The following is a 16791-nucleotide window of genomic DNA, read 5'->3' as shown; positions in this document are numbered from 1 at the left end:
GAAGCCAGTAAAGTTGTTTGAAGACTGGAGTGATGTGATGCCAGGATTTGGTATGGGTGATGAGTCGGGCGGCTGCGTTCTGGACCAATTGGAGTCGGTTGATGTAGGTGGAGCTGATGCCAAGGAGAAGTGAGTTGCAATAGTCCAGTCGGGAGGAGATGAAGGCATGGATGAGTCTTTCAGCAGCGGGCGGTGTGAGAGAGGGTCTGAGTTTGGCGATGTTGCGGAGATGAAAGAAGGAGGTTTTAATGACATGGCGGATGTGAGGCTCAAGGGAGAGGGTGGAATCAAAGATCACGCCAAGGTTGCGGGCCTGGGGAGATGGGGAGACAGTGGTGCCGTCGATGGTGAGAGTGGGGTTATTGATTTTGCTGAGTGTGGCTTTGGAGTATATGAGGAGGAATTCTGTCTTATCGCTGTTGAGTTTGAGGAAATTATGTTGCATCCAGGTTTTTATAGCTGACAAACAGGAGTTGATATGGGAGAGGGAGGGGGGGGGGGGGGTTGTGGGTGGATTTGGTGCCAAGGTAGATCTGGGTGTCATCAGCGTAACAGTGGAAGTCCAGATTGAAGTGGCGGAGTATCTGACCAAGGGGGAGGATGTAGATGATGAAGAGGAGGGGGCCGAGTACGGAGCCTTGGGGAACGCCTTGAGTGACTGTGGCTGTAGCAGAGGTGTGGTTGTGGAGAGAGATGAAGTGGGATCTGTTGGAAAGGTAGGAACGGAGCCAGCTGAGTGCAGAGCCTTCAATGCCGAGGTCTTTGAGTCTGGTGAGCAGGATGTTATGGTTCACTGTATCGAAGGCTGCGCTCAGGTCGAGGTGGATGAGGATGTTGAGGGAACCAGTGTCAGCAGAGGTGAGGAGGTCGTTGATAGCCTACCGCAAGACTCCCACCATTAATACATTCACTACAAGGTTCCACCACTCTTGTATTTCCCCCTCTAATGTATTCTCGAATCTTGCATTCCCACTCCTGCATTCACCACTCGACTCCTACATTATGCAAGGCTCCCCAACGAATGCATGCACCGCAAGGCTCCCACTCACTCCCGCCTCCCCCTGTTCATTCACAGCCACGCCCGCAATCGTCAGCCGGCACAGCGGCCAGGGAGAGAGGGGAAGCAGGGAGGCAATACAGCTGGCAAACATCATAGCAAGCGCAACAAAGACCCGAAATTATCCATGCAGAACACTTGTCATCGGACGATGGTAGCGAGGGAGATCGGTGCACGGGAGATGAGAATTGTGTTGAACGGGTGCATACACCCCCCTCCCCCCCCCCCCCGGACGGCGGCGGTGGTGCGGTCCCCGGGCGCGGTCACGTGGCCACATACGCCGCCATTTTGTCGGGGTTTGTATTTAGTCGGAGCCGGAGCCGAGTGGGAGCGAGTGTGTGTGTGTGACAGCGGCGTGTGCGAACAAACAAACCGGTGGGCAGCAGGCCAGTCCACCAGCACAGCAACTACAACCCAACCGCATCTTAGAGCCGACCACTAGAAACCTGACACAAAATGTCCAGTGCTGAATCTCCCGAGTATTCGCCCTTCTTCGGGGTGATAGGCGCCTCGGCCGCCATGGTGTTCAGCGGTAAGTGCGGCCTCGGGGGCGGGCGGGAGGAGAACCGGGCTGGGCTGGGCTGGGCTGACCGCGCTCTTCCTGGGCTGAGGGGCTTTATGCAGGTAAAATGGCCGCGAATGACTGTGTACTTGTCATGTCGTCTCTTCGCCTCAGTCGCTTCCTGCGGCGGATCCCCTCGCCCGCCGCTCCTTCTTCGACGACGACGGTTCGGGCCCCTGCGGCTCATTCCGTGGTTGTCGAGGCGGCTCTCGGGTGTTTACGGCGGCACAGTGCTGCAGCGCGGAGGCGGTGAGCGCTCGGCAATTTCCGGAGCGGGGAGTCCCGAGTCAGTCATATGACTTGGGTGCGGGTTTCACCTACGTGGACTGCAACATTTTCCTATCTTTTCTAATTGGGAAATATTTGGATGACATCCTGCATCTTCAAAGATCAGCTCTGTCCTCCAGCCATTAAAGAGCAAAGCCTCTGCCACGTCACTGAAATTATCGGACTGACGTTGCAAATTTTCTAGGGATGTTATAGGATTGATTTTGTATAGCATGATCATTTGCAGAGCCGTATGTTTGACTGCATAGGAGGTGTGATCTAGTTTTAGCACTGACAAATTTGAGCTGCAACTGGCGTGTAATTTAGGAAATTGTTGCCATTTTGGATTGCTGTTTTTTTATTTGACATTTGAGTATGTCAAATTTACAATATCAAGCCTTTGGAGATACTGTCTTTGAAGTGGATGTTTAACCAAAGGCTTGTCTATTGTTCCAAAAATATCCCCAGGCACTGACCTGAGTTGTCATTGCAAAGGTGTGGAAAGGTACCAAGAAGGGTCCTAATCTTAAACATCACCTCTCCATGTTCTCTACAGATGCTGCCTGACTTGCTGAGTTACTCCACGCTTTATGTCCTCTTTGTAATCCTGATAGATGATTGGTTTGTTAAAGTGAACACCAATTTAGGCTTCCCTTGGCCTCTTGAGATTTGTTTCTTAAACCATTATTTCAATCTCCAATATGGTCTCATTAAAGTTCAAGTTAGAGCTGTGGTTTTCTTTGACTAATTTAGCAATATAGCTGGCCTGGGTGTACACAACTGTAAAACTTTCCTAAAACTGGAGGTGACAATTTATGGAAGTCTTTCAGTGAAATCCTTAACCCTGTTAAATGAAAAAGTCTAATTGAGTTAACCAAGACTGAGTGAAGTACTGCTGAAAAATCTTAAATATCTGTGGTAAGAAAAATGGCTAGTGTTTTTTTGTGTCGGAACTACCCAGTAACCGGTTATCTTGGTTGTCATCTGAGACATACTATCAGTAGTCTGGTCGCGACTCGAAACGTTGTTCATTTCTTCACTCCAGAGATGCTGCCTCACCCACTGAGTTACTCCAGCATTTTGTGTCTTCCTTCGATTTAAACCAGCATCTGCAGTTCTTACACTATCAGCATGCAACCTCATCTGCAATGATCAACCACAAATTGGTTAACAAAATTAACATTTGAACAGATGTCAAACTTTACAATTTCAGATTCACATTCACATTTACAACATCAACCCTTATTGTTCATAAAATGTCCCCTAGCACTACTTGAACTAAGTTATCCCTGGTCAATGTTTATCTCTATTGTCCAGTCATTGCTGTGTAGAATTTAACTGCATGCAAGTGCTCATACTAATAGTACTGGAACACCCCGAGGACATAAATTGGTGGTAACAAATGCTGTAGTATAAATGCAGATTCTTCAAGAGGTTTGGCTGTGGCCTCTGCACACAGCACCCTCTCTCGTTCATTTTGAACTGCCTGTAACAGCCATGCTGTCCTTGAATTGCCACTCCTAGACTTCAATGTGTTACACGGGTTCCAGACAAAACATTTTAACTCTGCTAATGTTTAGTACACTGGGACTGTTAATTAATCTTCCTGCATCTGATATCACTGGAATTACTATGTGAAAAGTGATAATGTCATTTGCCAGGCAATGCTGCAGCATCCTCTTTAGGGGATTGAAATTGGCCACATTTTATTTGAGCCAATAAAATGGCTCAAATTATTTTTGCAATCATGCATTTGGATGGTATGACTGGTAAATGCCGACTGGCAGCACTATAGAGGTACCATTTCCCGTAATGTATTTAAGAAAATGATAAATTTGACAACATAAACATTGTAGATTGGCAAAAATCAAATTCTTCTCGGAGCATGCAGTTTCCTTGATCATGGTTGGTATTGGGGATGATACAATCTGTATACGGTAGTATTACGCTGCTTGGCATTTGATACGATCGCAGATTGTAACCAAGTCTGCATTCCTGCCTAGTCCTCCATAACACTTCATTCCTCTGCCGTAATTGTTCAGATTCAATTTCCACTACTCTTAAGAGTTCCAAAGTATCAACTCTCAAATACTGCCTTCTGTTTCATTCCTGCTGTTTGATTGTCCAGCAGAGGGAATGTTCCCTCTGCATCTACCCTGCCAAGATCCCTCTGATCTTGTAGAGACAAATGGTATTGAGCAAAAAAAAATAGTGCTGGAGGAACTCAGTGGGTCAGGCAGCATCTGTGGAGGGAATGGGCATGAGGTTTTGGGTCAGGACCCTTCGGACTGAATTATATGCTGCCTGACTCACTGAGTTCTTTCACCAGTCTTTTTATTCCTTCGGATATTGCTCGAATTAAGTTGTCATTTGGCATTCAGTGGTACAGGTGCGGCCTGTCTGATGTTTCTTCGTTACACAACCCATACATTAGATTAAACAAATCTTCAAGCTTGTTAAGTGGGCATATTGCCGTTGAATTTCAGATTCCCGCCAGCTTGTTCCAACATTTTATTCTTAACTATATAAAATTAACGGTGGAGGGGGTTCATGAGATGCTAGCAATCTGAAGTAAAGTGAGCTGCAAATGGCCTGTTTGGAAAAAGCCTAGGTAAATGCTGCCTTCAGGATATTTGCATTTGAATATATGTGATATTTAGAATAGCTTAAACTATCAATCAATCAATCAGTTTTATTCGTCACATTGCACATAAAGTGCAAGTGAAATGAATTTGTCAGCAGCGATACAATGATAAAGAACACACAAACACAATAAAAATTTAACACAAACATCCACCGCAGCATTAATCACTGTGGTGGAAGGCACAGAAATTGGCCAATCCTCCTCCATTTTCCCCCGTGGTCGGGACCTCAACCCTCCGCAGCCATCGCTGTGGGCGTCCAGATGGTAAAAGGACAAGGTAAAAGTCAAGGTAAGTCCAGGATCGGCTCTTCCCCACCGGAGACTGTGGCTTCAGGCTGGTGTAGGCTGGCGGTCGAAGATTTAAAGTTCGCGCCGCAGCCAGAAGCACCGCAGACTGCAGGGCCGACAGACGAAGCTCCCCTCCAGGGATCCCCGGCGAGGGACTACGCTCCTGATGGTAAGTCGTCGCCGCGCCCGCGGTAGAAGTTGGCTGCGGGCCAGCGGCGGAAGCTTCTTCTACGCCCCGGGTCCCCAACGTGAGATCCCGGGCTCTAGACGCCGCGCCATCTGGAGCTGTGCAGACCGCGGCTTCAGGCTGCCGGCTGCCACGGGCCAGCGAAATGGAGTGCTCCCCTCCGGCGAGCCCCAGCGAGAGCTCGCCCACCGCTGAAGCCCCGGGCGCGTCTCCGGGAAAGGCAGCGCCGATCCTTGTTGATAGGCCACGGGGGAGGCGACCTGGAAAAAGTCACCTCTCCGTGGAGGAGGCGACCGAAGTGGTTTCCCCCTCACCACCCCCACTCAAAACGCACAGAGGAACATTAAAAACATACTAAAAAAACAAAAAAAGTAGAAAAAAACGGGCACGCTGCTGACAGGGCGCCGGCTTGTAGCGTCCCCACCGACCATCATGTCTGGTGGTGCCCTTCCTCATTTAATGTCACTTGTTGAAATGAAGCTGGTTTGGGTTAGATTAATGATTTGCCAGATTGCTTAACGACATTGTTCTGTGATTTGAATTGTTCATTTATCTTAAACTTGCATCTAACTTGGTCAGCTCCCGTTTCTGTACATGGTACGAGTATCAAAGTAGAGTTGATGTGCATGAGTGGCTTTCAAGGAAATTAGATGGAAGCGACAGGAATGTTGTAAATCTCCTTAACCTTGAAGTTGATCTAAATAACTTTTTGCTATTTATTTTCTCAAAGCAGCTGTAGACTTAAACCGTAGCAGAATAATCTTGTCCTGAGCTGTTGAAACGCGTTCTTCCCAAATCCAAAAGTTATCTTTGGTTGTGGCTTGCTAGAACTGGTTTGGAAGTTGAAAACATCGCCTAACATTGACTAATAACTTTGGGTTTTAATCTGTTTGCACAACTAAAATATTCCCTCTCCCTTGAAAGTGGAACGGCCCAGTTTAGGGAAACAAATGGCAATGGATACCAGTTGAACTGGTTGACTTTGGATTTGTATGCTGTCATTTGCTTTGTCTTCAGCTCTTTGCTTAAAGGAATGCTGTTCTGATTGCTATAATCACAGCTTTATTAATCCAGTTTTGTTCCTGTAGTTTCAACAAGTACATTCCACAATCGTGGAGGTTCCATAAAATTACTGAAATGATTTTGTATTCTGGTTTATAACCTTTAATCATTGCACGTTGCCCAGAGTTGGTCTGAGGTGCCTTATGAAAATGATTGAGCATTAGAAATGACGCAGCAAGGTCAAATCCTTTTTAAGATTGGAAGAACGGTATGGGAGTTCCAGAGAATGGGTGTGACTGAAGGCTGTGCCAGTACTGGGCTGACAACAAGGGAGAGGATTTGGCTGGTGGAATGGGACAAAGCCTTGCATTTGAGAACCGCTTAAAATACATTGCATGAAGGAGGGGTGGAATAGGCATCTTGGCGTGTACTTCCAAGGTCCTTAAGTAGCATGGCAGTTGTGATCAAGCCATGAGATATTAGCTGAGCGATTCCAGTATTGCTTGAGGTGATTTTAGAACTCCAGGTTTCATGATAGTTTGAGTATTGCACATAATTCTAGTCACAATTCCAGTGAAGGTGTTTATATTGGAGAGGTGCCGATATAAGATATTCCAAAGGACTATAAATTGTAGCTGTGGAGATTTGATGGGGCAGAGTGTTTAATTTTGGAACAAGGCTGGGGAAGATTTAATTTGGCATGCATGAAATATGTCAGAAACCAAAGGAGATGGTTGCGGGTAATGACATGTACTTGAAGAACCTACCTGCAGATAAAGTGATGCAAAGAGATTGGGTTGTTATCCTATCTTTTTGAGACTATATTGTAAATGGCTGCACTAATTCCTCAGTCTTTCATTCAAGTTTGTGATTTCTGATTTATATTGAAGGTGGAGTAACTCAGTAATTGATCCAATCAAATGGCAAATGGATTTGAGATCAAACATTGCACACCACTTGTTCCTATTTGTAATTTTCCACCCCACTTTTCAATTGGAAGAGTCCCATAGGTTATAGATTATGGTCTCTGCCCTGGATATTGGCAAATGGTGCATTTTAGTTCTATCTAAACCTCTGAAAATTGACGTTAAAAACATTTGTGGGCTGTAGTTCTCACAGTGAACTTGCTCTTTGGTTAAAGATGGCATTGAGGCTGAGTGGTAATAGGCCTGTCCAAGACTTTCTATATTCTGGATCATATGAAGATTTTGAGCATTCCTTTCTGCAATCTTTAAACTTTCTATTGGATTTTATTCTGGTTAAAATGGATGATTTGCCAGTAACAATGATCGCAGCTGACTCGACCATCTGCTGCCTTCCTGTGCACGCTGCAGATCTGTGGAAGCAGTACACTGAATTATGTTGATGAATAATTTCTCTAGCTTCTGCTTCCAGTTACCGCTGTTCTGACTTGCTCCTGAGCAGTGTTGCAGCTAATGTACCAGTTTATTTTCAACGTGTGAACCATTCAAAGCATCTTGTACAACTGGGAATATATTGGATTTGAACAAGTGTTTAATTGGCCTCTTTCCTCCATAGCTCTAGGAGCGGCTTATGGAACGGCTAAGAGTGGTACAGGAATTGCTGCCATGTCTGTCATGAGGCCTGAACTAATCATGAAATCCATCATCCCTGTCGTCATGGCAGGTATCATTGCTATCTATGGACTGGTGGTGGCAGTGCTAATTGCCAATTCACTCACAGAAAAGATAACATTATTCAAGTAAGTCTCTCGCTCGGATACTTCACAGGTTGTTGTATTAAATTAACTAATTTTGTCAGCATAAGGAAGTGAATAGTTATGGGTGTTGTAGAAAGGTGACATTCATACTGAGTCAAGATCAGACTGCCTCCAGAACCTGCAACCTGAAGCTTTAATGTTTGTCTTTCCCATAGTGCGTGCGTTTTGGGCTTATTCCATTTAGATGATTGTAAGCCGCCATCTTGGTGGTAATGGGTCTACAAACTGCCTTGGTTGTCCTTGGGATATTTGTGGATATCATATAAGCTGCTCCACGATACCTAAAGAAAGGGTTGGCAGTAATTGCAGGGCAGAGCTTGTCAAATAATTTTAAAGGCCTTTGACAAAAATAGATGGAAAGGACTGGGGTGGCAGGGAGCGGAGTGGGTATGAGAAAGAGGGGAGTGGAAGGGAAGCTCTAGGACTTTGTCTTCAAAACAAGAGTAGTATTCTGAAATTGGCATATTGGTGGGTACAGTATTGGAATGGGCCTAGTAGCAGACAGCACTGTTTAAAATTGGTTTATTTTAATGTCCAGAAATCAAGATGGCAGCTGTGATTGCCAGAAACAATTTGTCACTGGCAAAATACACCATTTTAAGCGGTAGCTGTACACTTTAATCTCTTTGCCTCACTGGTGCTTTATAATTTAGTGGCAAGTAAATACTATCATTGAGTCTGTGGCAGAGGTGGAGCCAAATTGGAGAACTACCTAGCAGCACCTGATGTTTTGCAAGTGACCTTTGAGGTGTGGTGTCATGTAGCCTGCAGTTTGCTTTAGTCTTTTTAGCTTTACTTTGGCTTGGATGTTGTGCATGTTATTCCAGAGGAGCAGTCTGGCTCTAAATAGATTGCTGTAGGTGTACTTGAAGTGACAAGAAAATGTGATCTTGCAGACGTCTCCAAATAAGGACCTAACTAGTATCCACAACTGGGCAGGGACAGGCATTGTTAAAAAAAAAAAATTTTTAATTGTTCTACAGTTGTAGAATGGGATATTGGGGCTACCAGGGAATGGGCAAAGGATCTTTTATCATATAGTGAAAATTCTGAGTTTGTGGTTTGATGCTTGGATGAATTGCCCCTAAATGCATTATTTCCCTGAGCCAGAAGGAGATTTGTTCTAGAGCCTTTTTCAAATTACCATTTTGCATTTTTAGGTGGTGACTGCTGTTAGAAACCAGGCATAAAATGAATCTATGAAGGAAGGAACTGCAGATGCTGGTGTAAACTATAGACACAAAAAGCTGGAGTAACTCAGCGGGTCATACAGCACCTCTGGAGAAAAGGAATAGGTGACGTTTTGGGTTGAGACCCATCTTGCTGCAGTGCTGAGTTCAAGGTCTAGTTAGGTGATGCTTCTGAATTGTGCAGAGGAAATTCACTAAAGTGTTTGGAGCCTTGTTGCTACTGTTTGTAAAATATTGTGGTGCTGTTCCCTTCAGCATAGTTGTGCGGTGAGAACAGAATCAATAGATTAATGTTACCTGTCGATTGGTTTGGGTCTGCTGAGGATTGCTTGTACAATTAATCAGTAGCAGCAGCTAAACAAGTAAATATGGAGTAAGTTATTGTGTAAGAATTCAGATCTTTGAGCATCTGCCCTTGGCATAAAACTGAGATTGGGACTAATATTGAGATACAGGAGCTCTTGCTACCTTGATGTATTAATCGGCATAGATCGTGTAACAATAGATGTTGAATTCAGCAATTCCTGTTTATCCTGATGTCATTGTTGGGTAGAGACAATGTGATGCTATTACAGCTTTGTTTGCCTTCATGTATTTGTTGGCCTTTAGTGGTACCTCTGTCAAAGATGAGATATAATTTTGGAATTAGTGGCTGAGTTATACCTGATCATGAGTCTCTGAATTCCCAGAAACAAGATGGCTAATGGAATCTCTGTTGTCATTATATAATTGCACACGGAGGTTTATAGCACAGCCATAATATCTGAACCCAGCAAGGAATCTCCATGGCTCACGTGAGGGACGTTGGGCAGGCCAGGGTGGGTGGCATGGCTGCTAGCTGCTACAATGTGGGATTTTGAGCTGCTCTCTTTTTTTGCTGTATCGCTTTCCTAGATCAGATGTCTCCAGCAGCAAGCTCGCTGGGCTGGGAGCACTGGATCCACTTGATCTCTCCACATGGAGAAGCACTGACATGACTCGGGGATGTCCTGTGCTTGCGTTGTCCAGGGTGCAGCCAGGAGTCCATGCTGGGCAGGCAGGTTTTCGCACCAGCTATCGGGGTAGTGCCTCTGCTGCGGCTCTACCAGCAGAGATATTGCATATTCTCTGGAAACAATATATGGTTGTCTTTTTGACAGTAAAGCTGGCTATCTGCTTGATTAGAAATTCAAGGTCTAGTTCACCCCCCATCAGTCTGAAGAAGGGTTTCGGCCCGAAACGTCGCCTATTTCCTTCGCTCCATAGATGCTGCTGCACCCGCTGAGTTCCTCCAGCAATTTTGTGTACCTGCTTGATTAGAAATCTCTGCAGGTTGCCAATGTAACCATATTGTAGAGGTGCTGCCTGACCCGCTGAGTTACTCCAGCATTTTGTCTATCTTCGGTGTAAACCAGCATCTGTAGTTCCTTCCTACACGTATAGTAATATTGGCTTTAAACCTTCTAGTTGTAACATTTGATTAGAATGGGTGACTATGGGTATTAAATACTTTATCAGACATCAGAATTGCCATTGGAAATCATCTACATGCATCATTCAGTCTGTGTAGTTCGCAAACATTTGACCTTGCCATAGTTAATAATAGCACGAGTTACTGAACTTTGCCCTTGCCGTTAAATTTTGAACTCTATAGTGAAGTTTGTGTTAAAGAATCCATTGACTAGAAATTCTGCTAGATCAATGATGATCATCATCTAACCATTGAACCAGGGTATTTATTCTCTGACCTGTTTCTCAGACAATGTAGAAGTTACCTAGTTAAATCTGATGCTGCCTACATTCAGATTCTTATCATCCTGCAGGACTAGATCTGTGTTCCATGTGCACCTTCTTAAATCTAACATCCATCGTGGACCTTCTGCACAGATCCTTTGGAATTCCTTTTGTGTATGTTGCATGTCTGTGGATAATTATTAACCTGACTAGTACATTGGTAACTCATCTCCATGGCTTTAAACATGCCCACTTCTCCTGAATGTGGGCTTCATTCCAAATGTAAAGATGTGACATTCCCTGCCTGCAGTGGGTTATTCTGGCCTGTGACCATGCCTCAGTACTCACACTAGCCTGTGGTGACCATAGACTAAAGGAGCTCTGAGTGTAAAGTCAGTGTGAACATTCACTTGGTGTTACTCTACAACTCGAGCCATTGATGTGTGGTCTCTAGCTTTCTCAGCAGGTCGAACGGTTTAAACTTTTTTTTTGTGTTACAGGAGCTTCCTGCAGCTCGGTGCTGGATTGAGCGTGGGACTGAGTGGTCTTGCTGCCGGCTTTGCTATTGGCATAGTAGGTGATGCTGGAGTACGAGGAACTGCACAGCAGCCGAGGTTATTTGTCGGAATGATCCTCATCCTTATTTTTGCTGAAGTGTTGGGACTGTATGGCTTGATTGTTGCTCTGATCCTTTCCACAAAATAAATCTCACAAATATAACATTCAGCTCCATTCTAATGGTCTTAACTCCAGAATGTGTACAGTTGTCTCAATTTGGTAGTCAATCTCTTGTAAATGCACAATGTTAGTGATTTGTCTGTCGTGTGTGTATTAGGTATTGAATTTGGTTTTAAGAGCTGGGTTTAGTGGCTCCTAGACACGCGTGCAATTTCCAATCCATATTACTGTTGAGGAGCACTCAGATTAAATTAGAATTGTAAATTTCATTTCTTTCACTGGATTTTATTTAAGATACTCATACATTATTATAATGGAGCAAGATTTCTGGAGTCCCCATGATATAGTAGATTGTTGCACTGTCAGTAACTGTGTTGCTCAGATCTCCTTGGATGTAATAATTGGTAACGATTGGATCTGATCATAGTCCTTTTGTGTACTGGTATTGGAGTGAGTTCTACTTGTGTTTTTAACATCCTGAGACACATGTAAATGTTTCCAGTAGTAAAATGTATGGCTAATCATAAGGTGTGCAACCAGCTGTGGGCTTCACACTTCTGATGTTTCCAAATAAAAAAAATCTCCTCCACTATGTGGCAGCTGCCTCACATTTTATTATCTAAACACTGTTTTGGTTCAAGAGCATCTATCCTGCTGGAATTACAAACATGTGGCAGCAGCATACTGGAAGCCAGCATTGTTGATTTACCAGCCTGCTACTTGGATTTGTGCAAAGTGTCAGTTGCTCTGTGGTGCTGAAGTCAGTATCTGAAACTGCAGAATCACCCACCATGTCACCTGCTGATCCAGATCAGAACCCTGATCGAATGCTGGTTTGAGTTGAGCTCCATTTTCTACTTTTTGTACAAACATAGAAAATAGGTGCAGGAGTAGGCCATTCGGCCCTTCGAGCCTGCACCGCCATTCAATATGATCATGGCTGATCATCCAACTCAGTATCCTGTATCTGCTTTCTCTCCATACCCCCTGGTCCCTTTAGCCACAAGGGCCACATCTAACTTCCTCTTAAAAATAGCCAATGAACTGGCCTCAACTACTTTACTGTGGCAGAGAATTCCACAGATTCACCACTCTGTGTAAAAAATGTTTTTCTCATCTCGGTCCTAAAAGACTTCCCCCTTATCCTTAAACTGACCCCTTGTTCTGGACTTCCCCAACATCGGGAACAATCTTCCTGCATCTAGCCTGTCCAACCCCTTAAGAATTTTGTACGTTTCTATAAGATCCCCTCAATCTTCTAAATTCTAGCGAGTACAAACCGAGTCTATCCAGTCTACAAGATGGAGGCAAGCACCAGGTTGTAATGTGCCTTGCCATATATCAGCAGTTCTGCTTCATGCTTTGATATGGTGGCGCAACGGTAGAGCTGGTTGGCATAGGCTTAGGTGGCCGACTGGCCTGTTTCTGCACTGTATCGCTAAAGTAAACTGATCACCTGTGCCTGAAGCCACATTCACGTGGGGGGGGGTGTGGCAAGTCTTGCCTTCTCCCTATATCCCCTGACCCCACTATCTTTAAGAGCCCCATCTAGCTCTATCTTGAAAGTATCCGGAGAACCGGCCTCCACTGCCCTCTGAGGCAGAGAATTCCAGACTCACAACTCTGTGAAAAAGTGTTTCCTCATCTCTGTTCTAAATGGCTTACTGCTTATTCTTAAACAGAATATCCAAAACATCCTTGTCCAAATCATTAATGTACAACATGAAGAGAAGTGCCCCAGCACCGGGGGAACTCCGCTAGTCACTGGCAGCCAACTTTAACAAGTGCCTTTTATTTCAACTCTTTGCCTTCTGCCATCCAGCCAACCCACTATCTATGCTAGTATCTTCCCTTTAATACCATGGACATTCGTCTTCTCAACAGTCTAACGTGCGGCCCCTTATCGAAGGTCTTCTGAAAATCTAGGTAAACAACATCTACAGACTCCCTCCTCTCTGTCTTGCTATTAACTTCCTCAAAGAACTCCAGCAGATTCATCAGACAAGATCTCCCCATCATAAAACCATGCTGACTTTGGGCTATTTTATTTTGAACTACTGCATAATGTCATCCTTTATAATTGACTCTAGAATCTTACCAACCACAGAAGTCAGTCTAACCAGCCTATAGTTTCTGTTCTTCTACTTTGCTCCCTTGTACAGCAGGGTGATATTTGCAATTTTCTATTTCCAAACTTTAGTGACACTAAGGCCACCTTCAGAACCCTGGGGTGCAGTCCATCCAGTCCAGGTGACATCCACTCTCAGACCTTTCTGTTTTCCTAGTGCCTTCTCCTTGGTAATCGCCACTCCACTAACTTCCACCCCCTGACTCTCTAGCATTGCAGGCACACTGTTGGTGTCTTCCACTGTAAAGACTGATGCAAAAAAGATATTTATTGATCTCCAGTTATCACTTCTGTATCATTCTCCAGCAGCCCAAAGTCCACTCGTGCCTCTTTTTTTACTCTTTATATATCCATAGGCCTCCTGTTAAACAATTACGATGTACCGCTGTCATCTGTGTTTTGCATCCAAGGCTGGCACTGGAGTTGTATGAGGGATTGTACAGTTTCCAATCCTGCTACCATAAAACTTCATTCACCCTAACTGCTGTGTTTGGTTCCTCCCAAGTTCTGGAGTGCTTTAAGAATGGTTTTTGATAATGCCCGGTGTAGTATTGGGGGAATTTCCCACCCTAAACCAAATACAATGTTAAAAGTAGTCGCCTGATTAAACCCAAAGCCCCTTATCCATTCTGTTTATTCACTAAATTTATGAGATTTCAGTTTCCATTCCAATATTCAATCTGTCTCAATCTTCTTGTGTCCCCTCAGCAAGGACAATGCTGCAGTTGATTAAATAAACTTCCTTTGCCACAACTTTCCCTTGTTCATAAAGTCACTGGCACGGACATTTTTATTTTCCCAATCTTGCTCTTGCCAGCCTACCCCAGGACAACAGCAGGGACAGTGTGATGTTATTTTCCAGCTGGTAACAGCTCATTAATCATTCTCTGAAGTCCCTAATCCTGTGTCTGTCATTGCTCCAGAATGATCCATGACCTTCAACCTTTCCTCCGCTAGTGTCTTTCAGTCCAGCTCCAGGGAAGCACTGCATGGTTTGTCCCCCTTCAGTGGAAGCTGCAGCCAAATAGAAGGTCCTGACCTGAAACATCGTCTATCTAGGTCCTGACCTGCTGAGTTACACCAGCACTAAGTTCCAGGCAAGATTTCAGCATCTGCAGTTCCTGGTGTCTAATTCACACAATCAGCTTGTCAATCCTAAAATGCTAAGAATAGCTTAGGAGTGCAAAGAAAATTTATGAGGCTGCTGCCAGGACTTGATGGCCTGAGCAAGTCTTTTATCCAAGGTAGGAGAATCAAGAACTGGAAGATTATGGGCTTCAGGTGAGAGGTGAAAGTGCCCAAGAATTTGATCAGCTCTTTTTTTTTTCTAGACATGCAGCATGGAAACGGGCTCTTTGGCCTGGAGTCCATGCTGACCATCACCCTAATTCTGTTACCCAATTTTTGCACCTACTCCCTTTACACCAGGAGTAAATTATAGTGGGTCAATTAAACTAAAATCCTGCATGAATTTGAAATGTGGAGGAAACCCATGTGGTTACAGGGAGAACATGCAAACTCCACACAAACAGCACTTGAAATTATATCAAACCTAGGTCTCTGCTGTGAGGCAGCAGCTTAGCTGCTGTCCTTGATAGCACCTGGGATACTTTCTCTGTGTCATGGAACAGATAACAGTGCCATCCTAAGGACACTGCAGAGGAGGTGATTTATAACAAACTGCGTCGGATCACACACAGGAATTAACGTTGCTGCTGTGAGCAAGAAGAAACTTCTTGGCCACCCTTGCCTTTAGCCTCACCTTTAGTGGTGATCTGTGATTTGGAGTCCTGCCTATGAGGCCTGGTCCCTCAACTCCTCCAACCTTATATCATTGCCTCTTTTCCACCCTTTGCCACTCAGGAGTGTTTTATTGTCTCATGTCCCAGATAGAACAACAAAATTCTTACTTGCTGCAGCACAACAGAATATGTACAGTACAAATTGAACAATATGATAGACGATAGATGCGCAGTGCCCATATCTCTCTCCATTCCCTGCATATCCATGTGCCCTATCCAAATCTCTTAATGCCACTGTCGTATCTGCCTCCACAACCAGCCCTGGCAGAACTTTCCAGGCACCCACCGCCTCCATGTAAAAAATCTTGCCCACACATCTCCCTTAAACTTTGCCCCTCTCATCTTAATGCTGACTCACCCTGCATTTGATGTGGTTAAGGCAGTGAAGTGACGGGTGAACAGTGGGACAGGTTTGAAGGGCCATATGGCCTCCTCCTGCTGTTTGTCTCACTGGCTCCGTCTGCAAGACTCATTAACGCAGTGTTTGGTTTGCAACAGCGTCAACTATTCACCGGATTAATATTTCACGGCCAGTGGAGATTCAGCGACTGACACCAATTCCGGTAGGCTCAGGCTGGGCCTGGTGTAGAGAGGGACAGGGTTTATCTGCTCACCATCACATCCCCCTGCACCAGGGTCCCACCGGGCTATGCCAGGCCTCAGCACTGTGTGGGGGGTGGTATTGGGCACAGGATGGGGAAGAGATGGAGGAAGTGGAGAGTTGGAGGAGGGGAGGAGGTGACTACTTGTCTTGCTTTGAGGTGCTCAAAGACTGAATTAATCCTGAAAATTGTGATAGTTTGGCCCATGACTGCTCAGAACAGGGAGAGAGATGGTGAAGGCTGAGAAGAGATAAGACAGCTGGTGCCTGGTACACCGAGATCGGCTCAGTTACGACACTGCAGCCAGGAGTGCAAATGCCAGGATACAGCCAACCACAGACATGATCTGTACACCAGCTCCGTGCAGAGCCATTGCTTGCATCTGCCACTCACAGCCGTTCGCCTTCCCACTGCACACACCAGCCAACACCGTTTATTTTTAGACAGCACTTCCCTGTTGCAAATCTCATCTCCCACCATTTCTCCAGCTTTTATCTGGAAACATGCTCCATTCAGCCCATCCAAGCTCTGTACTAGTGCAATCCAGAGATGCTGCCTGTCCCGCTGAGTTACTCCAGCATCCCATTGTATTAGTCTCTTATATCTCAATATCTTTCCAATCCGTGTACCTGTCCAAGTGCCTTTTAAATGTTGTTATTAACATAGTTTAGTTTAGGGTTACAGCATGCAAACAGGACCTTCGGCCCTCTGAGTCCACGCCGACCATCGATCACCAGTTCCCACTAGTTCTGCTATCCTATTTTCTCATTCACTCTCTACACACTCTGGGCAATTTACAGAAGATCAAATAATCTACAAACCTGCACGTCTTTAGGATATGGGAGAAAACCAAAGCACCCAGAGAAAAACCATGTAGTTACAGGGAGAACGTACAAACACCATACAGACAGCACCCGAGGTCAGGAACAA

At 44.9% G+C, this 16791-nt stretch overlaps 1 protein-coding gene across 1 annotated transcript; it reads left to right on the top strand.

Annotated features, from left to right (window-relative positions):
- The first annotated feature begins 1343 nt into the window (after window positions 1–1343).
- On the top strand, window positions 1344–11921 carry atp6v0c (ATPase H+ transporting V0 subunit c). The gene is made up of 3 exons (XM_033040659.1): window positions 1344–1589; window positions 7547–7730; window positions 11152–11921. Exons 1-3 carry the CDS (start codon window positions 1514–1516, stop codon window positions 11354–11356), a joined length of 465 nt encoding a protein of 154 aa, XP_032896550.1. The 5' UTR covers window positions 1344–1513; the 3' UTR covers window positions 11357–11921.
- The last annotated feature ends 4870 nt before the right edge of the window (window positions 11922–16791 follow it).

This window comes from Amblyraja radiata, chromosome 22 (assembly GCF_010909765.2).
Source record: "Amblyraja radiata isolate CabotCenter1 chromosome 22, sAmbRad1.1.pri, whole genome shotgun sequence".
Lineage (NCBI taxonomy): Eukaryota > Metazoa > Chordata > Chondrichthyes > Rajiformes > Rajidae > Amblyraja > Amblyraja radiata.
The sequence above is the reverse complement of the archived record's forward strand: the minus strand, read 5'-3'. Positions and strand labels throughout refer to the sequence as shown.